The sequence below is a fragment of the Lissotriton helveticus genome (assembly GCF_964261635.1).
Source record: "Lissotriton helveticus chromosome 1_1 unlocalized genomic scaffold, aLisHel1.1 SUPER_1_unloc_41, whole genome shotgun sequence".
NCBI lineage: Eukaryota > Metazoa > Chordata > Amphibia > Caudata > Salamandridae > Lissotriton > Lissotriton helveticus.
Genome location: NW_027611683.1, coordinates 1,727,296 through 1,747,506, shown reverse-complemented (window position 1 = coordinate 1,747,506; position 20,211 = coordinate 1,727,296). Strand labels below are relative to the sequence as shown.

At 45.5% G+C, this 20,211-nt stretch overlaps 1 protein-coding gene across 1 annotated transcript in view; it reads right to left on the bottom strand.

Annotated features, from left to right (window-relative positions):
* Nucleotides 1–245: 245 nt before the first annotated feature.
* Nucleotides 246–20,211, bottom strand: part of LOC144806054 (uncharacterized) — a 56,080-nt gene continuing 36,114 nt past the window's right edge. Inside the window, exon 2 of the mRNA XM_078672502.1 lies at nucleotides 246–8,397. Coding sequence (XP_078528628.1) covers nucleotides 5,095–7,740 — 2,646 coding nt within the window. The 5' untranslated portion in view covers nucleotides 7,741–8,397 and the 3' untranslated portion in view covers nucleotides 246–5,094. The remainder of the gene's footprint in view (nucleotides 8,398–20,211) is intronic.

The window sequence follows — 20,211 nt, the reverse complement described above, 5'->3', positions numbered from 1 at the left end:
TAGGCTGGAGAGTGAGTACCTGCAGTTCTGTAGTTCCCTTTAGAGCACTGTCAATAGAGGCAGGAACCTGATAGCATCAGAAATCTGGCTCTGCACTTTGAAGAATGAACGCCATGAACAGAGGTGGAGACCAGGAAAAGAAAAGAGCAAATGTAGTGAAGGAAATTACCCCACTAGTGCCACCCGGGTCAAGCTCGACCTCCTCTAACCTTCAAAGAATGAAGAGTTAATGACATAGTAGAGAATACAAGCAAACTAGTTTATTTATAAAGTACACTGCACTGGAATACAATCTGACCATCCTCCTATGATGGCTGATGAGGGACTGACTCTTACAGTCATAAAGTTACATTATGTATGTTGCGGAGTCCACAAAGACCTGCCTATTATGTAAAAACACTGGTAGCTGTCATAATACAATGGGGGTACAGAACATACGTTTCAATTCCACAGCCTGGCACAAGTTATCTACTGCCCATCCTCCCCACTAGACAGGTGGGAGAAGGCCTCTATGTGACAGAAAAGGCATGCATTAATAAGCACGATTTAACCTTTGAGAAATAAAACTTACCAAGGACCATTTCTGGTAAAGGTTTCAAGTAAAAGTTTTGATTATAATACAAAATGGCGTCTTCGAAAGCTAAAATGGTGGAACAGATGTCAACCTACCTAACGTAACATCTGTACTTAATAATTGCATTCGCCTACAGCAAGAATATATTATGAAATAGCTACTTAAATGCTAACATAATATCAGGTAAAATACGAGTAATATGGCAGTAATACATTTCAACTCTAACAGACCCTCCTTTTAGCATTTATTAGTTAACATGGACATCTTTATTCTTGCTATCAGGTAGAGGTTGTTACAATTCTAAAAGTAGAGACAATAGATGAATACAGGCGATAATATGTCAAATACGAATATATGTATATATGCATAGCATGCGTATGGAAGAAAATGACACTAAACATCAGTAGTACGAGTAACATCAGGAACAGAACCTGCAAGAGAAGTAGTTGAACCAAAAACACCCTCATCTATTTGCATAATAGTATCAAGCTTCTTTTGAAGCATTATAGTTGTATTAATATCATGAACTGAAATCCTTTTGGGAGAGAAATAAGTAGCACAGTATGAGTAGCATAAGGGAAGACACTGAATCAAGACACAGCAACAAATTAAAAGAACAATGATATATATAACCTTTTCTAGAATCCAACCCCAAACACCAAATAAAGATCAACTCAAATTACCGCTCCATTCCTCGAACGTTTTACAAAATGTCTAAAATATGCAGAATGATATTCCTTTCCTTATTCGTGATACCGACCACACACTGCTCTCCTATTAATGCGCAAGCACCACCGCTCTTAGCAAGAATAAAATCGACCGCATATCTCGTTTGCTCAGAGTATATGCACATACTGAAAGCACAGTCCTGGGGACGCATTGTACGAATATCTGTGGTCGACACCAGTATAATATGCAAATGTATTTAATAATGCAACAAAGAAAAACAGGTGTTTCGTCACATAAGGGAAGTAAACTGTGACTTCTTCAGGGCTGGGGAAGATACACAACATATAGTAAAATATTACAAAATCATAGAATTAGTTGTTGCCAAAACCAAGATAAACACAACAATAGGGAAATGTGTATAGGGACCACCAATAGCACGTGGAAACCCTAGGAAGAAAAGTGGACATACAAATGTAAATGTGACTTAGTATGGAGACAGGCCCCGTGGGGTAAAAATCGTGACTGCGCAACGGAGAAAGCAAAAGAACCATTGTGGAATGATAATGAGAAACAATACTAACAAGCGGTGAATATTGGTTTTAGGGTGGCATCAAAAGGTGGTAACATGAACTGCAACGTAAATAATATACTTAAGCAAAATTACATGTTAATTCTTAACACAAACACACTAAGCTCGACATTCTATATGTAGCACAATGGAGAAAATAAGAGGAGAGACTCTTGAGCATTAGACATAATCAATGGCAAGCTGAGTAGGGGAACGGATGTAATGGGAACTAAAATTTATAGGGAAGAGACAAGTCATGCGCAATAGCTCTAAAAGGGAATGGAAGCACATGAGCCCAGAAGGGGGAGACTGCCATAGGATCAACTTGTAAAATTATAGTCCCGGACATATGTGTCCCTATACCATACGTGTGAGAATACTAACGTTGAAGGGAGGAGGAAGACAATACTTGTGTGGTGGTGCAGACACTCATACACTCTCATTCATAGTTAAAAGAAGAAGAGTTTCAACCCTATGGGGGGTCCCACAAATGCCTAAAGAAAAAACAGTTCACTACTGGAAGCTCTTAAACATCAGTTGTTTGTGATGTCATGGCCTCTCAGGGGCCGTTTCTCATGGGTGATGTGTTGGTCTACGAGTGTTTCAGTGGCAACACCACCTTCTTCAGGACCAATACTTGGTATAAAATGAGTCTCAAACAACAAACCAAAATGGGTTAATCTGTAGCTACCAAGCCAGTGGGGAAATAGTTTCAATTTCAACAATTCAAATGTGCAGCCTTTAGCAATGCCTCCAAATGTTGAAACAGTGTACTGTCTGTGCAGGGAAGCTAATTATTGTCCTATAACAGGCCTTTTTGTGTCAATTCTTTTGCACAAATGGGAGTAGAATCAAATGGCTGTATATGTTGCGCATCCTCTCGCCAAGGTTCTATCCGTAAAAAACGTTACCAGCTCCACTGTGTTTATTACCACGGACAGACGTCGGCAAAACTCCTACTAATGGGCTCTGTTCCGGTCCGGCATGTCAGTTTGAGCATGCCGAACCGGAACAGAGCTCATTAGTCACATTTATTTGTTTGTGTGAGTGGCCCACGAGAGGATCAGATATCTAGACAAAATTAGCCTTTCTATTGCTTAATACACTATAAATGTGATACCCTTTGGGGTATCACATTTATAGTGGAAACAGGAAACAAACGCGAATTAAAAGCACATTTTATTTATTCTCTAAAAACTGTTTAAATATATAATTTCCAGGTTCCACATATCTGTCAAAAAATATTTACACTTTCAGCCATTTAGTTACAAACTGATAGTGGGAAAAACACATGTTGTATAAAAACTGATACCAGAACCTTTTTACATTATTTTATGTTTCTTGTTTTTAAATCAGGCCGTCGACCTTTGAAGTGAAAATTATTATAAGGGCCTGACATCACTTCTTGTGACGTCATTGTGATTTGCATATGATAATGGGGGTATACAACCTTTACCACGCATCTTTTACCACGCAGTACCATTACAACGCAGCTTTAACAACGCAGACCGTTACCACGCATTGCTGTGGGGGGCGCTCTAGGATAGGGAATAAGTTTAATTTACTATCCAACACCTTCCCTAGTGTCCACGGGGACTGGAGTTGGAATGGTAAATTAAACTTTTCACTATCCAGCACCCCAAACAGAAATGCGTGGTAAAGGTTTGCGTTGTAAAAACCGCGTTGTAAAGGGATGCGTGGTAAAAGGATGCGTGGTAACATCATACATCCGATAATGGGCTCCGTCACTATTTTCCTTACTTGTGCCCTAAAAATAAACTATATAAAATCACTGGTATTCAGCCCGTTTTTTCTGGTGATGTCACACATTGACATGTATTCGGCTGCATCTTCTATTTTTAGGTGAATACAAATCACCTGCCATTCCCCCTCCTTCCATTTCTCTCTTTCTTTTTCTCCCCCTTTCTTTGTTTCTCTTGCTCTCTTTAGCTCGCCCCCTCTCTATCTCCCACACACTCCTGTTAGCTTTAGCTTCATGAATGTCACTTTCACTTCTGGCATTCATACAACATATCCTTCAGAACATTTGAGGACAAGGGACAATCAGTGTGGAAGACGAGTTACTGGGAGTGCAACTGATTGTCCTAGCACATATATACTTTTGATGTGGGATTTCACTATTTCACCACATTCTTCAAACAGAGTCTGCTGCTTACAGTGGCTCAATTCTGGTAAAAATAAGAGTTTGGCAAGTCACCAAATGAATAGGGAGAGCCAAGTCGGAGAGGAGCCACAGGTCACACTTTGTTTTAAGGTCTGAGGCACGAGCTTATCCATCAATCGAAAACAGTCTGTAAAAGATGCAGCAAACGTTACTTAAAAACAAGGTATATGCTCTTTTATATCTAAAAATAGGTTATTTCTTGAACACCGGTGCTTCGCTTTAGTTCATTACATATACTGCAGTGGCATTTGTTAACAGTAATACATACATATTACCAATGAAGTTAACCATCTCCAGAACCTGTCCACTCTGGGTGTGTTGGGTTTATAGGTTTTAATCCGACAAATTAGCTGAAAGTACCGTTGTTAGTTCCAGTATTGTTCAGTGTCGCTTTTACAGGTAGTGTGATCAGGTGCGATTGAATGTTTTTCTTTGTATCTCTTCTTCACCAAAAAAAAATCAACAATGTTTCTTTTCTTTTAATCCACATTGTGCTTGTCTTCCACTGTGTATCCTGATACATCATGTCGCTTTGCTATGTGTACGGAAGTGAACAATTACTGGACACAAACACTTTTATAATTCTGTAAATACTGTTATCTGTTTTTCTTCTTTACTGCTAGTCCGGTCTTCTATCATCTGGTATTTCAAGGTCCCACATAATTTGAATTTTATCTTTTTCCGTAATTTATTCCTCTCATAATAACTGCACTGTTCAGCTCGTTTATGTCCTCAGATGGGTCGATATTATTTTTAATGTTTTTAAGATCTTTTTGGGTTCTCTGCATCTCCAGGATTATTTCTATTGAGTTAAATGAAGTAGTGTATTCATTGAGGGTTGTGTGGAATCGAAAATTGATAAAAGCCCTTCACACTTTCAGTGCCCTTCTAGCTTTTCCCCTGTGTGTTCGCTGACGACTTTGTAGCTCTGATAATCGACTAAAACTTTTCCCACATTCATTGCACTTGAATGATTTGTCAGTTCGTTGATGATACCTTAATGCTGAAGAGAAGTTAAAACTACTGTCACATTCGCTGATGTGTTTGGATGTTTGATAAGTGACTAAAGCACTTTGCACATTCTCTGCACTTGAATGGCTATTCCCCTGTGTGTGTTCGCTGATGCACCCTTAATGTTGAGTAATAACTAAAAATGCTTTCACATTCATTGCAATGGTATGGTTTTTCCCCTGTGTGTGTTCGTTGATGTGTTTGTAGATTTTCTAATTTACTAAAGCTCTTCCCACATTCACTTAATGGCTTTTCTCCTGTGTGTGTTCGCTGATGATTTTGTAGGTGTGATGATTGACTGAAACACTTTGCACATTCACTGCACTTGAATGGTTTTTCTCCTGTGTGTGTTCGCTGATGATTCCTTAATACTGAAGATAAGCGAAAACTACTGTCACATTCACTGCAATGATAGGGCTTTTCCCCTGTGTGTGTTCGCTGATGTGTTTGGAGGTTTGATAACCAACTAAAACTCTTCCCACATTCATTGCACTTGAATGCTTTTTCTCCTGTGTGAGTTTTCTGATGACTCCTTAATGCTGAAGAGCTGCGAAAACTACTGTCACATTCACTACAATGATAGGGTTTTTCCCCAGTGTGTATTCGCTGATGACTATTTAGGTATGATAACTCACTAAAGCACTTTGCACATTCACTGCACTTGAATGGTTTTTCCCCCGTGTGTGTTCTTTGATGACTTTGAAGTTGTGATAATTGACTAAAGCTCTTCACACATTCACTGCACTTCAATGGTTTTTCCCCTGTGTGGGTTTGCTGATGTCTATGCAGGCTTGATAACTCACTAAAGCACTTTGCACATTCACTGCACTTGAATGGTTTTTCCCCCGTGTGTGTTCTTTGATGACTTTGAAGGTGTGATAATTGACTAAAGCACTTTGCACATTCACTGCACTTGAATGGTTTTTCCCCCGTGTGTGTTCGCTGATGTGCTTGGAGGTTTGATAACCGACTAAAGCTCTTCCCACATTCATTGCACTTGAATGCTTTTTCTCCTGAGTGAGTTTGCTGATGGTTCCTTAATACTGAAGAGCTGCGAAAACTACTGTCACATTCACTACAATGATAGGGTTTTTCCCCAGTGTGTATTTGCTGATGACTATTTAGGCTTGATAACTCACTGAAGCACTTTGCACATTCACTGCACTTGAATGGCTTTTTCCCTGTGTGTGTTATTTGATGACTTTGAAGGTGTGATAATTTACTAAAGCTCTTCCCACATTCACAGCATTTAAATGGCTTTTCTCCTGTGTGTGTTCGCTGATGATTTTGTAGGTTTGATGACTTACTGAAGCACTTTGCACATTCACTGCACTTGAATGGTTTTTCTCCTGTGTGTGTTCGCTGATGATTCCTTAATACTGAAGATAAGCGAAAACTACTGTCACATTCACTGCAATGATAGGGCTTTTCCCCTGTGTGTGTTCGCTGATGTGTTTGGAGGTTTGATAACCAACTAAAACTCTTCCCACATTCATTGCACTTGAATGCTTTTTCTCCTGTGTGAGTTTTCTGATGACTCCCTAATGCTGAAGAGCTGCGAAAACAACTGTCACATTCACTACAATGATAGGGTTTTTCCCCAGTGTGTATTCGCTGATGACTATTTAGGTATGATAACTGACTAAAGCACTTTGCACATTCACTGCACTTGAATGGTTTTTCCCCCGTGTGTGTTCGTTGATGACTTTGAAGGTGTGATAATCGACTAAAGCTCTTCACACATTCACTGCACCTTAATGGTTTTTCCCCTGTGTGTGTTCGCTGATGTGCTTGGAGGTTTGATAACCGACTAAAGCTCTTCCCACATTCATTGCACTTGAATGCTTTTTCTCCTGTGTGAGTTTGCTGATGATTCCTTAATACTGAAGAGCTACGAAAACTACTGTCACATTCACTACAATGATAGGGTTTTTCCCCAGTGTGTATTCGCTGATGACTATTTAGGTCTGATAACTGACTAAAGCACTTTGCACATTCACTGCACTTCAATGGCTTTTCCCCTGTGTGGGTTTGCTGATGTCTATGCAGGCTTGATAACTCACTAAAGCACTTTGCACATTCACTGCACTTGAATGGTTTTTCCCCTGTGTGTGTTCGTTGATGTTTTTCTAGTTTTGATAACTGACTAAAGCACTTTGCACATTCACTGCACTTGAATGGTTGTTCCCCTGGGTGTGTTTGATTATGTCTTTGAAGGTGTGATAACTGACTAAAGTTCTTTGCACATTCAGTGCACTTGAATGGTTTTTCCCCCATGTGTGTTCGCTGATGACTTTTTAGTTTTGATAACTGACTAAAGCACTTTGCACATTCACTGCGCTTGAATGGTTGTTCCCCTGTGTGTGTTCGCTTGTGTCTTTGTAGTTCTGATAACCTACTAAAGCTCTTGACACATTCACTGCACTTGAATGGCTTTTCTCCTGTGTGTGTTCGCTGGTGTCTTTGTAGTTCTGATAACCTATTAAAGTTATTGACACATTCACTGCACTTGAATGGTTTTTGTCCTGTGTACGTGTGCTGATGAAGCTTGAGTAGTGATGACAAATGAAAGCTCTTGCCGCACGTGTATGATTCTTCTTTCTTGGTTACTATCTGTGGGTCGGGTATATGTTTGTCTACAGCCCATGACTGTATTTCCTGATGGGCCAACATGGCTGACAAAGCACTTGTGTTTTTCGCACACACTTTATATGCTTGTAGTATTTTGCACATTTAATTTCTGTTTTAACAGTAAATGCAATAGCCACCAAATATTTGCAACACTCCTAATACGCAGAAGGTGTCTTTGTAGGTGATTGTACCTTTAGATTGGATTATGGCTATGGACGCTTGTGAGTAAAGCTGTATCTTCCTTCTGGCCGGCGCAAATTAGGACAGTCTATTGTATTGTAGATACAAGAACTTATGTTTCCTTTACCCATCAGTTGTCTAGCTCCGCTCTGTTGTGCTCTTCTCTGGTTACTCTTGTTTGTCCAGAAAGAGTTTACAATTCACCTAGAGCACGGAATGATGGCTTGACATCATATTAGAAAACAGAGCACTGCAGTAATCACACCATACAGATCCAATGACCAAAGTTGGTATTGGACACTTGTTTATACAGGAGGTGGTTTGTTATTGTTGTTGCCTTAATTTTCCTAAGGTCATTTCTTCGTCTTGTGGCGTGGAGGTGCACAGCTCAACCTCTTATAATCACTGAACTGCCCTTGATGCTTCATCCGGGATCTGTCGGTTTGTGTGCAGGTTCCTCTGCCGCCGACTGCGCTGATGTTTTCCTGAATACTGTATCTAATTAATTCTGCTATTATTGAAGATGTACAGCATTAGCTTCATTATTGATGGTCATTTCATACATTCAAGGATGGGTTTCTGTTGGATGTAAAGATATTGAAAATTACTAAATTGAAACATAATGGAATGAGAATTCACAATGTTTAACTGGTTATAAAAGACATTTTGGGGGAGATTTACCAAATCTCCACGCAATGCAGAACAGCCGGCCCTGCGAGGCTGCGATGTACGACAGGGAGGGAGCAGGAGAGCACCATATTTATGGCTCTCTCCTTCCCTTTCCCTTGCTCTGGCACTGATTACAACGGGCCTGCACCATGCACACACCTTAGCACCAGAGCGCTAGGGTGTGTGTGTGTGAGTCCAGCATAGGTTTTGTACAGAAAGGACACCCTTCCTGTACAAAATAATATGCCTAGACACGAGGGAAAGCTTTTCCCACTTTGTATGCGTGTTGCACAGTGCAGCACGCATGCAAAATCAGAAAAGGAAGGAGAAATGAAAGCATTTCTCCTTCCTTGCGCCTAGTTTAAAAGGGTGCAGTTTTCTCACGCTAAACCCAATCTACTGTATTTGGTAAATTGGGTTTAGCGTGAGAAACCTTGAGTGGTTGCATGGGAACGCCCATGCACCCACCTTGACAAGCCTTCATGGTGTGAAGTAATGCAAAGCAGTGATATGTGCTGCTTCACATTACTTTTACGCTATTAGGAAAAAAAGATTTTGCGCTGTTTTGTGCCACTTTTGTGACACAAACACGGCGCAAAATATTAATAAATCTCCCCCTTCTTCTTTACCGCCTTTGAAACTTAGCAAGGAATAGTTCATCATACACAGATATTTAACTAAAAGTTCTGTTGATCAGGTGACATCTTATTAATGTCTGAAAAGGAGGTGATTTACCAGTTTTTACAGACTAACTTAGCAAAGTAGGGGCGCTCTCGGAGCACCCAAGTGGTCGAGGTATAGCTTAAGATAGACGCATATGGTCAGGATTTCATTTAAACAACAATAGAGTTTAGAAAAAGAGATGGATCAGGCTGTGCTGCAAAATTTCCAGTAACTTTTTCACGAGGTATAAAACAAAAGTAACTCCAGTCACACACTTCTTCTCGTTCTTTTCCTTTTTTTCTTTTCTTTTTTTCTTTCTTTTTTATTGAGAATTCCTGGTACAAACATACATAAATACCTTATATATTGTATCATTATCGAAAAAAAGTGATAAAACCACATAAATATATTATGTATTGCATTATTATCGAGAAAAGTGATAAAACCGCATACAGTATAAATAGATTCAAAGCAAGAAACCAGTCCTTAGAGGCCCAAAATATACGAACAAACAGGAATGTTTCGCATTTCATATCAGCGGATAAAAGAAGCATAATTCATAATTTGAACCTATGAAAATCCGAGTTTTAATATTTCAACAATTCATTTTTATAATCTAGAGTCCCTCCACCTTTTGAGCGGAGCCCAAATATTCAAACCCATTTCCCGGACTTTCCTGCCCTTGTGCTTGTATAGGCAGGATTCAATATTATGCATCCCCAGAAGTCTGACTAACCACATCTGAAAGGAGGGGGCTGTGATATCCTTCTCACCAGCTGATACGAGAATCCGAAGTATGGCAACAGAAATAAACACCAGAGCTTCATCCTCTTTTTTCAGCCCCAGCTTACAATCAGCACCTAATAGCATCAGGGTAGGGGATAGAATAATCTTAACATCTAGCAGCCCCTCCCAGAATTTCTCAATTTCCCCGCGGATTATGTTTAATTTCTCACAATGAAAAAACATATATAATATATCCGCAGGTCCTTCACTGCATCAAGGGCATCTATAATTTTCCCTGATACCCCACTCAAACATGTGCTGGTGTAAAATACAGATTAAAACGTTTTTTAGAGTACTGTGCCCTCAGGTTGGAAGAACAAAATACTTTTTGATTTAATAGCAGGGCTTTACCCAGATCTACATCTGGGTCTTCTAATTTTGCAGCCCAAGAGGTCTCAACTTTTTTCAGGTCATCATGAATACCTATCAACAAAAAGTTATATACCATTTTAATCTTTTTACCCCCTTTTAATAAGTAATCCAACAAGGTCTTACTGGCACCTAAGCAGATGTGTGGTCTTATGGCCAGCAGTGTTTGAGAGATCTGTACAAATTTAAACCATTGGTTGGGAGGGATGCCATACTGCTCTTGGATAACTTCAAACCCCATCATGGAGTCCCCTTCCATAACATCTCCTAGTTTTTTAACGGCATGCTGCTCCCAAAACCCCCAACTACTATCAATACTAAGCTGTGGAAACAGACTGGAGTTCCATATTGGCAGGTAGTGATTAATTTTAGGGATTGCCAGTGTCTTTTGCACAAGTTTCCAGACCCCCCAGGCACTTTCAAGAACCTTGTACCGTGTTTTCCTATAATAGCGACGCTCTGTTTTCCGCAATAGCAGTCCCAAAGCCTCTCTGCCCAGTAACAATTCATATATAGAGGGTAGGTCCTGATTACCCCAAGGTGTATTAACCATGTTCATAGCTGGTTCAAAAAACATGGCCATCTGGGTCAACAAGCGTGTCCAATGATAAAACCTTAAATTTGGAAGTGCCAGCCCTCCCCTTTCCCACGGAAGAGACATATATTTCAGCGAACGTCTGACTTTACCGTACTGCCAAACAAACCTCATAAAAATTGATTCTATTGACTTAATCACCCCCTCCTCTATAAGAATCGGTATAGAGCGTAAAAGATACAAAACCTTGGGGAACATAGTAATTTTCAATACGTACACCCTACCTATCAGGGACAGATGCAACACATCAATTCTTTTCAACTCTGCCGCTATTGATTTTATAAGTGGGTTAAAATGATCTTTGATAATTTGGTCTACTGCAGCATTTACCCTAACCCCCAAATATACTGCTGCATCCACATATCTTGTATCTACTTTGATTATATTGTTAGTGCAGATTATTTGAGTTTTACTCTCATTCAATAAATACCCCGACTGACTGCCATACTCTTTCGCTATTCCAACAAGAATTGGCAAAGCGTGATCAGGTTCTGGGGTAATTATGGCCAGGTCATCGGCGTATGCCAATCAAAAAATACAAAAAATATCCTGCGGTGAACATACAAACAGACAAAGAACAACTAACGGCTGCCTAGACTGATCAAAGAAATACGCAAAATTTGTACGGATTCCCATCACTCACCGGTCCCGGTGACATGCTTCATCATCTGGGTCTCCTTTATAGGGCTAACACTCCACCCTAGTGATGGAGGAGCCCAAGGATGTTTTCAAGGTATTAATAGGTACAGATGTGAGCAAGTATGATGTAAAGAGTGTATGGGAAAAAGATGCAGTGCAAAAAAAGGTGTGATGTGAATCTAAAATTGAAGCGGAATCAGACTGCAACTTTATTCGTGTCTGAACCGAACAAACATTAAAAACCGTGCAGAAAGGGGCGGATTCAATAGATAACCGTCCATTCAAAAGAGTTGATCAACATGTTTCAGCACAGACAGGTAGAAATGAACCTAGTGCTTTCGTCAGGACCTCTTGAATATAGAATGCTACTGAAATTCAACACATTGGTGTGATCAAGAGATAAACAAAAAAGGATACGCTGTGAGTGTAGCTTCTCACAATCAACATTCCTCTTGCCTCTTGGAACAATCTCAAAGGTATGGAGGAAAAGCCTCACCCCGTCTGGCAACAGGTCAGGGCGAAGGAGGCACCGCTCTAACCGTTGGTACCGTCGGGGAGGTCGGCGTATGCCATCAATATATTTTCAAATCCTTTAAAAACTACAGGCCTAATCTCTGCACAGCCAAGGATCCTACGTATCAAAGGAACGATATATAATGAAAAAAGTATCGGTGAGCAGGGACACTCTTGGCGCGTCCCCCTCTTGATATACATTTTTTCCGAGCTTTCGCCCATAAGTTGGACTCTGGCCACGGGATCATGATACATAGCCATAAGAGCACCCATAATTTTGGGGCCAAAGCCCCTGCCTTCCAGTATTCCCCACAAATATTGCCATGCAACGCGATCAAAGGTCTTTTCCGCGTCGAGGAGGATCATGGCCATCCGCCCCTGAGGCAGCATGGGCATCAAATAGTGTGATAGCACGCCTAATGTGGTCGGTTGTACCACGGCCCGGGATAAACCTATGCTGCCACGGGGAGACCAGACCGCCAATGTCCCCCCCCCCAACCTTTTTGCCCAAACCTTTGCATACAGCTTAGTGTCCGCATTAATGAGGGAAATCGGTCGATATGACCCAGGGCACTCTTTTGGTTCCCCTTTTTATGGAACACTATTATGCTGGTTTCCTTCCAGGAGTCTGGTATTACTCCGGAACATATTATCCTGGTAAATAAATCCAGTAATAATGGGGCAATCTCCTTCTCGATGCTCTTATAAACCTCCAGCGGGATGCCTTCTGGGCCGGGAGCCCTACCCACGGCTAACTCCTGTAGCGCTTCACAGATCTCACTCCTTGTCTAGATCTTCTCTACCCAACTTATCCAGCCTGGGGGTTTCCTTCCCCAAACTCTCCCCTAGATACAAACGTGTCAGCCTCCTCATTATATAAGGTTTGGTAAAGGTTTTTTAAAACTTTCAAGACGTATGCAGGTTCTGTGTAATTCCGTCCACCTTCCTGTATACTAGAGATTACATTCTTAACATTACCTTGCCGTATCCGTAGTGCCAATGCTTTACCCACCTGCTCCCCTGTTTCATAGTACTTCCCCCTTGAAACCTGTCACTCACTGGTTACTTTCTGAGCTACCAATTTCTGAAGCTCTGCTTTAATAGCCACCATCCTCTGTTGGCTCTCCACGCCTTCCTTTCCTTCACCAATATCCCTAACGTGCTGTTCTTCTGCTTCTACTAACTGCCCAGTTAGTCTCTCACTATCAGCCCAATCCACTTTCCTCAGCCTTGCAGAGAAACTAATTATTTCCCCTCTCAAAGCGGGTTTGAAAGCATCCCAGACATTATTCCTCGGAGCACTAAAGCTGTTTGCATCAAAATACTCCCCCGTCCATTTCTTTAGATATTCCACATACCTAATGTCTGCTAATAACCTTCTCTCGAAAGTCCATCTTGACTGGCTCCTAAAAAATAAATCCAGATCATAGTACAGTATCAGTGGACTGTGATCAGATATTACGTTCTGCAGTTTTCTGATGCTCACCTTTTTTTGTTCTGATAAAGATAATAAAAAATAATCTACTCTTGTATACTTCTGGAAGGGGTTTAAAAAATATGTAAAATCCGGATTATTGGGCTCCTTATCTCCCGAGATATCTGCGAACTCTTGTGATTTATTAAAGAGCTCAGAGCGGGGGCGTGGCTTGGCTTGGCGAGCGATGTGAGCGGACGTGCTCTGAGAGGGCTCCCGCTGCTGCCTGCTATCATAGACGATTTAAGCGGAGCCGGGGTGAACAACTGCGATCCCTGACCCACAACAGGGTTGTCAGAGTGCCAGGACCCTGGGGGCGCGTTCCGGGATTCCTGAAGGTTAGCTGCTTAGAGGAAACGTAGGGAGAGCGGTGCAGCGGCCAAGAAGCGGAGACCCGCCATTTTGTGTGCCCCTGCCTGAGTGACTCCGGCGGCCGATGACCAGACGCTAAGCCTGGCACTGGAGCAGGGCGAGTGAGAGCACCCGGGCTGGGGTGTGCGATCCTGTGGACCAAGGGGCTGTGGATGTTTACTGGCCCCCGGGAGCTGATGGTGAACGGGGCCGGTGTGAACTGCTGGCGGACCAGAGGAGACGGCCCTCCATTTTGCGTGAGGGGGCACGGAGAGGCCTATGTGCAGGAGCCGGTAGGCGGGCGTCCCCCCAGAGCGTACAGCGACATTCTTCCTGCAGCAGAACGGCGGATGATAGGGTCTGTGGAGGCTTTGCAGCGGCGGCCCGCCACCCTGGGGAGAGCCGGGCCTCGGTGTCACGACTACATGGGAGATGCCGCCACAGATTAAGCGGTCTCCCTCCCTACAGCAGCGGCAAGGGGTAACAGAGACTCGGAGCGGGTGAGGTGCAGTGAGACCCCGGCGGGGGCAGCCACCTCCCGGGAGCTGGCACCAGAGGTGTCCTGAGGCCGGAGGGGCCTTGCAGCGGGACTACCATGTCTCTTGCAAGTGGCAGGTGCCTGTTGGCCTGTCCCTGGTCGAGCCCTCACTGGATCCGGGGGCTCCTGGGTGGCAGGCTGCTTTGTTGCCCTGTGAGCTGCTCCGGAGGACGGCTCGGCGGCGGAGGGACCCGCGACTGCAGCCTGGACGTGCCCCTGGTGGCCTCCCAGTGAGCGGAGCGTGGAGAGGCCCTGTAGTAGACGACGGCGAGGGACGCTGGAGCTGGGGCTGCTGCACTGCGGACGAGGCGGTCCTGGACGGGACTGGGACCGAGTTTGAGGCAGCGGATCCTGGCTGAGGGTGAGAGCCTGCTCTCTGGTGGAACTCTGAGGCGGGGAGCTGGGCTGGAGCGGATACGGACATTAAGGTGAGCGGTGTCAGTGGGCGGTGCGGCCTGCTGTCCTTGGGTGTGGGGCTTGCCTTGCGACGCCTGCTTCTGTGACAATTGGCCCATTGGTCGGGGAGGGAATAGGCAGCTTCTCGACCCTGATGTGAACTTTTTGTGCTTTTGGGGGCTAGCTGGCCTGCGGATGGCCTGAAGTGAAGTGGGCCTTGCTGTGGGGAACTTGTGTACCTCGTTGGGGTGCTCCGCCCGCCCTATCACATAGACTTGCACGCTAGCGGTGGGACTCGCCACAACGGCCTGGATCGGTCACAGCCTGACCTGCAGCCGGACAGTAGGGGTGTGAACTCCGGGGACTGGGTGCTTTGACAGGAGGCGCTCTTGGAGGGGTTGTTGGGCCTCTTGTGAATGTGCAAACGCCTGATTATCGCCTGTGTCCCTGGGCTTGACTGCAGCAGGAGAAGAGTGTTTTTCTACGTGTTGGGGTGAGGGTTTACGCGCAGTGCACTGAACCAGGGAGGAACCTGCTGTCCCGTTGTGCCCCCCCTGCTTTCCCCGCCCTGGATAGTGGGAGTTATCCGGGTACTCTGAGCTGCGTCCTGGCCCTCACGGTGTTGGTGCGTCGGGTTCCTGGTGGCGGCTCGGGTGACCTCTGCACTTGATCTAGCATCCCGTGGGTGGTGGAGAGGATCTGCTGGGGCACTGAAGCGTGGAGAAGTGTGAAAGTGAGAGGGGGCCCTAGCCGGGCTACGTGCTGAAGCCTGGTGCCCTGGTCCGATACCCGGAGAGCTACAGAGATCACCCATAGATCTTGACTTGAAGCACGTGCAGCTGGCAATGACGCGCTCCAATAAAGGGAACAAGGCTGACCCGACTGCGACCCCCAAGGACAACAGGGTCATGGCAATGTGGGGGAAGGCGGGAGCTCCTGCCGCCGGCGAGGGCCCGCCACCTTCATGTCGGAACTGAAAACAGAAATAGGCTGCCTGCGGACTGAGGTGCATACCTGTGTGAAAGAATTGCGGAAGGAGGTCACGGACCTTGGGGACCGCGTGGACGGGCTGGAGCGAACGATGGACCAGCGCACGGAGGACCAGGAACACCTGTGGCAGCGCCTGGCGGCCCTTGAGGAGCAGAACATTGAGCTCCAAGTAAAGCAGGAAGACCTCGAGAACCGCAGCCGCCGCAACAACCTCCGCATCCGGGGGGTGTTCCTCTCGGAGAAGAAGGGGAGGACATCATGGGGTATGTGGCGCAGCTCCTCCACGAGGTCTGGGGTGATGAGAACGCCTCTCTGCCGGCTTTGGATCGCGCCCATCGTGTATCCGGGCCCGCGGGGAGGCCGGGGCTCCTGCCGGATATTCTGACCAGGGTCCACTTCTTCACCGAAAAGAAGGCAATCTGGAAGATGGCGCGGGACAAGCCAGGCCTGCGCTACAAGGGCCACAAGATTCAAATCTTTCAAGATCTGGCGCCCAACACCCTGAAGAGGAGACGAGCATTTCGGCCGGGGATTGAAAAATTGCGCAGTATGGGCATCGCCTATCAATGTGGGCACCCGTTTGCGCTAATATTCCAGTGGGAGTCCAAGCGTAGAGTCATGCGGTCCTACACGGAGGCGGCGCAACTCCTCCGCCTACCGACCACGCCGCCGGCGAGACCATCTCAACCCCGTAGACGGGAGAGGATACCGGCTGGACCGTCATGGACCACAGTGCACCGGCAACAGTGGGTCTCCCCTAAGCCCGAGCGCTCACCCTCTCAGACGAAACAGGACATCATCGCCCATATCAGATCCCTTGAGGGGGATAGGGAAGAATCGGGCGGGCGCTCCCCATCGCCATGACACAAGAGGTGCTTGCTTATCGCCCCCTGGAGAGGAGGTTTCGCACTCATTTCCCGGAGGGAGGGGATGTGCTGCAGGCCCTTGTGCACCATCCTGGCTCCTGGCTTGAGGGTTGGGGTGGTAGCAGGAGCCCCCTGGATGTTAGATCCTTAGGACAGCCACAAACCCTCTTTCCCAAGGCCTACCAGGGGCTGCAGCATAGCTTTTGCCACCCCTGGCTGGTTCTTAAATTGACACAACTGGCTGATCACTCAGCTGGGGCAAGGTGGTGTAATCACCCCTTGCTTAGATATAGTATACCTATATCTAAACCTATATCTGAACACATATAAACCTGTGAGCCACTCCTATGGAAGGCCTTATCAATCCTGGAGGCAGAGTGCGTGGTTTAATGTGAGATGGAGCTCGAGCATGAGCTGAGCCTGTCTGCAGCTGTCGGGAACAACTCCCTAAGCTGTTCCAGGATAATGCCATACCATATACTCTTAAGTGCATTATAATCCTCGCGGTTATATGTCATCTTCGGTTTGGCTTTATCAAAACATGTCGTGTAAGGTGTCATACGAATTGGAATACTATCCCCTCGACAACCCTGTCAATGGGGATAGCATCCCATCCCTCTAGAGGGAGAAGACATGTTACTTTGCTTAAACGCGGTTGATTTTTAAAAGAGCCTCAGATCCACAAAATGGATGCTTCTGCCACAGACACAAGTCTGACCCCCTGAAGCTGACCGAAATTCAGCCAAGGGGGCCTGGACAAAGGGTTTCCTGTCGCAGGGCGGTGTCACACCACCCCAGACAGGAGATAGTGGATTGTAGCAGGGAGGTTTGAAAGAAACCAGACACTACCTGGGGAGCACAAGGCATCCCCTTGCATAATCCGGTCAAACCGGTTCTGGGGCACACCAGCCCCAGTCCCAGCGCAGCCAGGATCAAAGGAAAGGGGTGTAACCACCCCCTTCCTGGGTCCCACCCATAGGAGGGGACCTAGCAGGTAATCCAGCCCCCTAGATTGGTATAAGAATGGGAGCAGTGCCAATGCACTTCAGATTATCCTGATGAAACATAAGAAACAAAACTCTGGACCCTTCGACATCCTACTCGACGTAGAAGACTGAAGAATCTCCCTTGTGGTCAAGGAGTGACCACCCTGTGCAAACAGGTACCACCCAGCACCTCAATGTCTGCTTTGTTGCAGTTCCCGCCGGTACTCGAGCGACAGAGATCGACGAGATTAAGCTTGCCTGCCTTCCTACAGCCTGATCCACAGTCCCTGCAGAGCTGAGACCCGTGGAGGCGACCAGAAGCGTGGGAGCCGCCATCTTGAAAAGACCACGAGATGCTGACCATGCAGCCCACGAGTGACCCTCGAAGCTGTACACTGGGGTTTTAGAAGCCCCTACCCTGAGCCACTCTTGCATCGAAGATCACCCCTCCACACTCGACGAGTGCTGCGTGGGGCCCTTCTGCTTATTTTGGCTCAACGCGTTGGCCTGGTCACTTGCCATCTGGCTAGTGGCCCCTGTGCCAACGAAAACCTAAAACCGACTTGCGATTCTGGTTGCTCCAGACTTGCACCAGCTCCCCTGAAAAAGAGCCCCCGCTCTGACCCTCCTGGTCCGAGTGAGAAGCAATCTCCCAGTCCTGCGTGGATTGCTTTTGCCAAGTGTTGTTTGCTCCAATCTTGAAGCCAACTGCGCCGACAGCGAGAGCCTACGTGGGACAGATCGTGACTTGCTCCTGGACGTCGTAGATGCCCCAGAGCCCACGTGGCAGCGGAGAGAAGCTCCTCGACAACCACCTGATTGCGCCCGACATTGCCTGGTTCCTTCCTGGTTCCACCCTGGTCACTGCTGAGTGACCCAGACTCTGTCCCCTCTGCTTTCAGGTACTTTTCTACTCTGATCCACCCTTGTATCACACCGGACACTTCCCCTTCACATCGCCTGCAGCATCTCCAGCTTCAAGCACCAAGAGCCTGTGTGACAAAACCCGACGCCACTTTGACCCTGTGCACCCACTTCCTGTGGGTGAGGTAACATTGCAACGCCGGTGTTCCCACACTGGTACACACCTCTAGGATCTGTGTCTAAAGTTTGGTCCTTCTAGGTTCAGCGGAAGTATCTTTAAACTCACTTTGTGTAACTTTTACGCACCATTGACATTGCATTGGTGCAAGCCGCACTTTACGTGCTGCACCCGAATCCCGCGGGCTTTTCCCGACTTCAGCATTGCTAGTCCTGACTGCTCCCAGCGATTCCCCAGGCCCTAGGCCTGACCATTGTTCGATTGGTATCTCTTATACCACTTTTTTAGTATATGGTTTGGGTGGCCCCTAGGGCTCATCCAAAATTGTGCAACTTCTATATGTTATAGTGTGCTTTTGTTTAAACGCTTGTGCCTCTCTACTCATAAAGAGTATTGAGGATTACTTTGAGTAATAAATACATATATTTTTATAATATATACTTGTGTGGTGTCCTTTCATTTGATATTACAGGATTGTGATTGGTAAAACAGCTCGCTTAACACGACCTCTTGAGTTAAAGCCTTTAAGGCTGCTTAGTCCATGCTACCCTTAGGATAGCTTGTCTATAAGGTTGACTTACAACCTGACACCATAAAGATTGTTTGGACTGATACAAGGTGCCCTCAGAACTGAGGACATCATATATCAAGCCAACTTCTCACATTGGTGTGCAGCGGTGCGGATTTGAGCTTGCTGTTGTTTTACCATTGCAATCTTTTTATCAAATTGAAAGATCACATAAAAGTACTTAGGTACATATAAACAAAAGCTTAGCATATTTAAGTTCTACTGAACTTAGTAGTTGTAGAGTAAAGAGCTTAGCACACTTTGACTACAACTCACTAGCAAGGTACAGTAGGAAAACACTTAGTGTAGGTAAGTGCACCACTTACACCTCACTAGCAGTCATGTCTGATGTAGACCAAGCCACTGGCTCTCAGTCTGCAACAGTTGACCCCACCAAGGCAACTTCCAGCTATGACAAATTTAGCCATAAAGACTTGTCTGCCTTGTGCATTTCAAGAGGGCTAAAAAGGGGCAGAAACCCCACCATTCCTTCCCTGATAGCCATCCTAGAACTGGATGATTTGGAGACAGCAGATGAGGTGTCCCCAGAGTCAGGAGATGGAATAAAACACCCTGAGAATGTAGACTCCCAAGAGAAAGGTGAGGAGGAAGAGGAGGAAGAGGATTCTGATACAGATCCTGAGAGGAGGGGTGACCAGGCAATAATTGGTAGGCTTAGCCAAGCCAATTTGAGCCTACATGGGAATGGAGAGGGCCAGCACCTCCCCAGATCCATACACCAGATTTTCCCAGGCAATAGGAGAGTGAGATCCCCTTCACAGGACTCTCACATTTCTAGTGTCTCAAGAGAATCACAAAGGGGAATGACTCCAGCCCAGAAAAAGGAGCATAGGGCCAGAATGAGGGCTGTCCAACTCCAGATAGAGAGGGAAGAGGTAGCCTTGGCCCAGGCTAAACTTGCTTTGGCAAGAGAGCAGAAATTAAGTG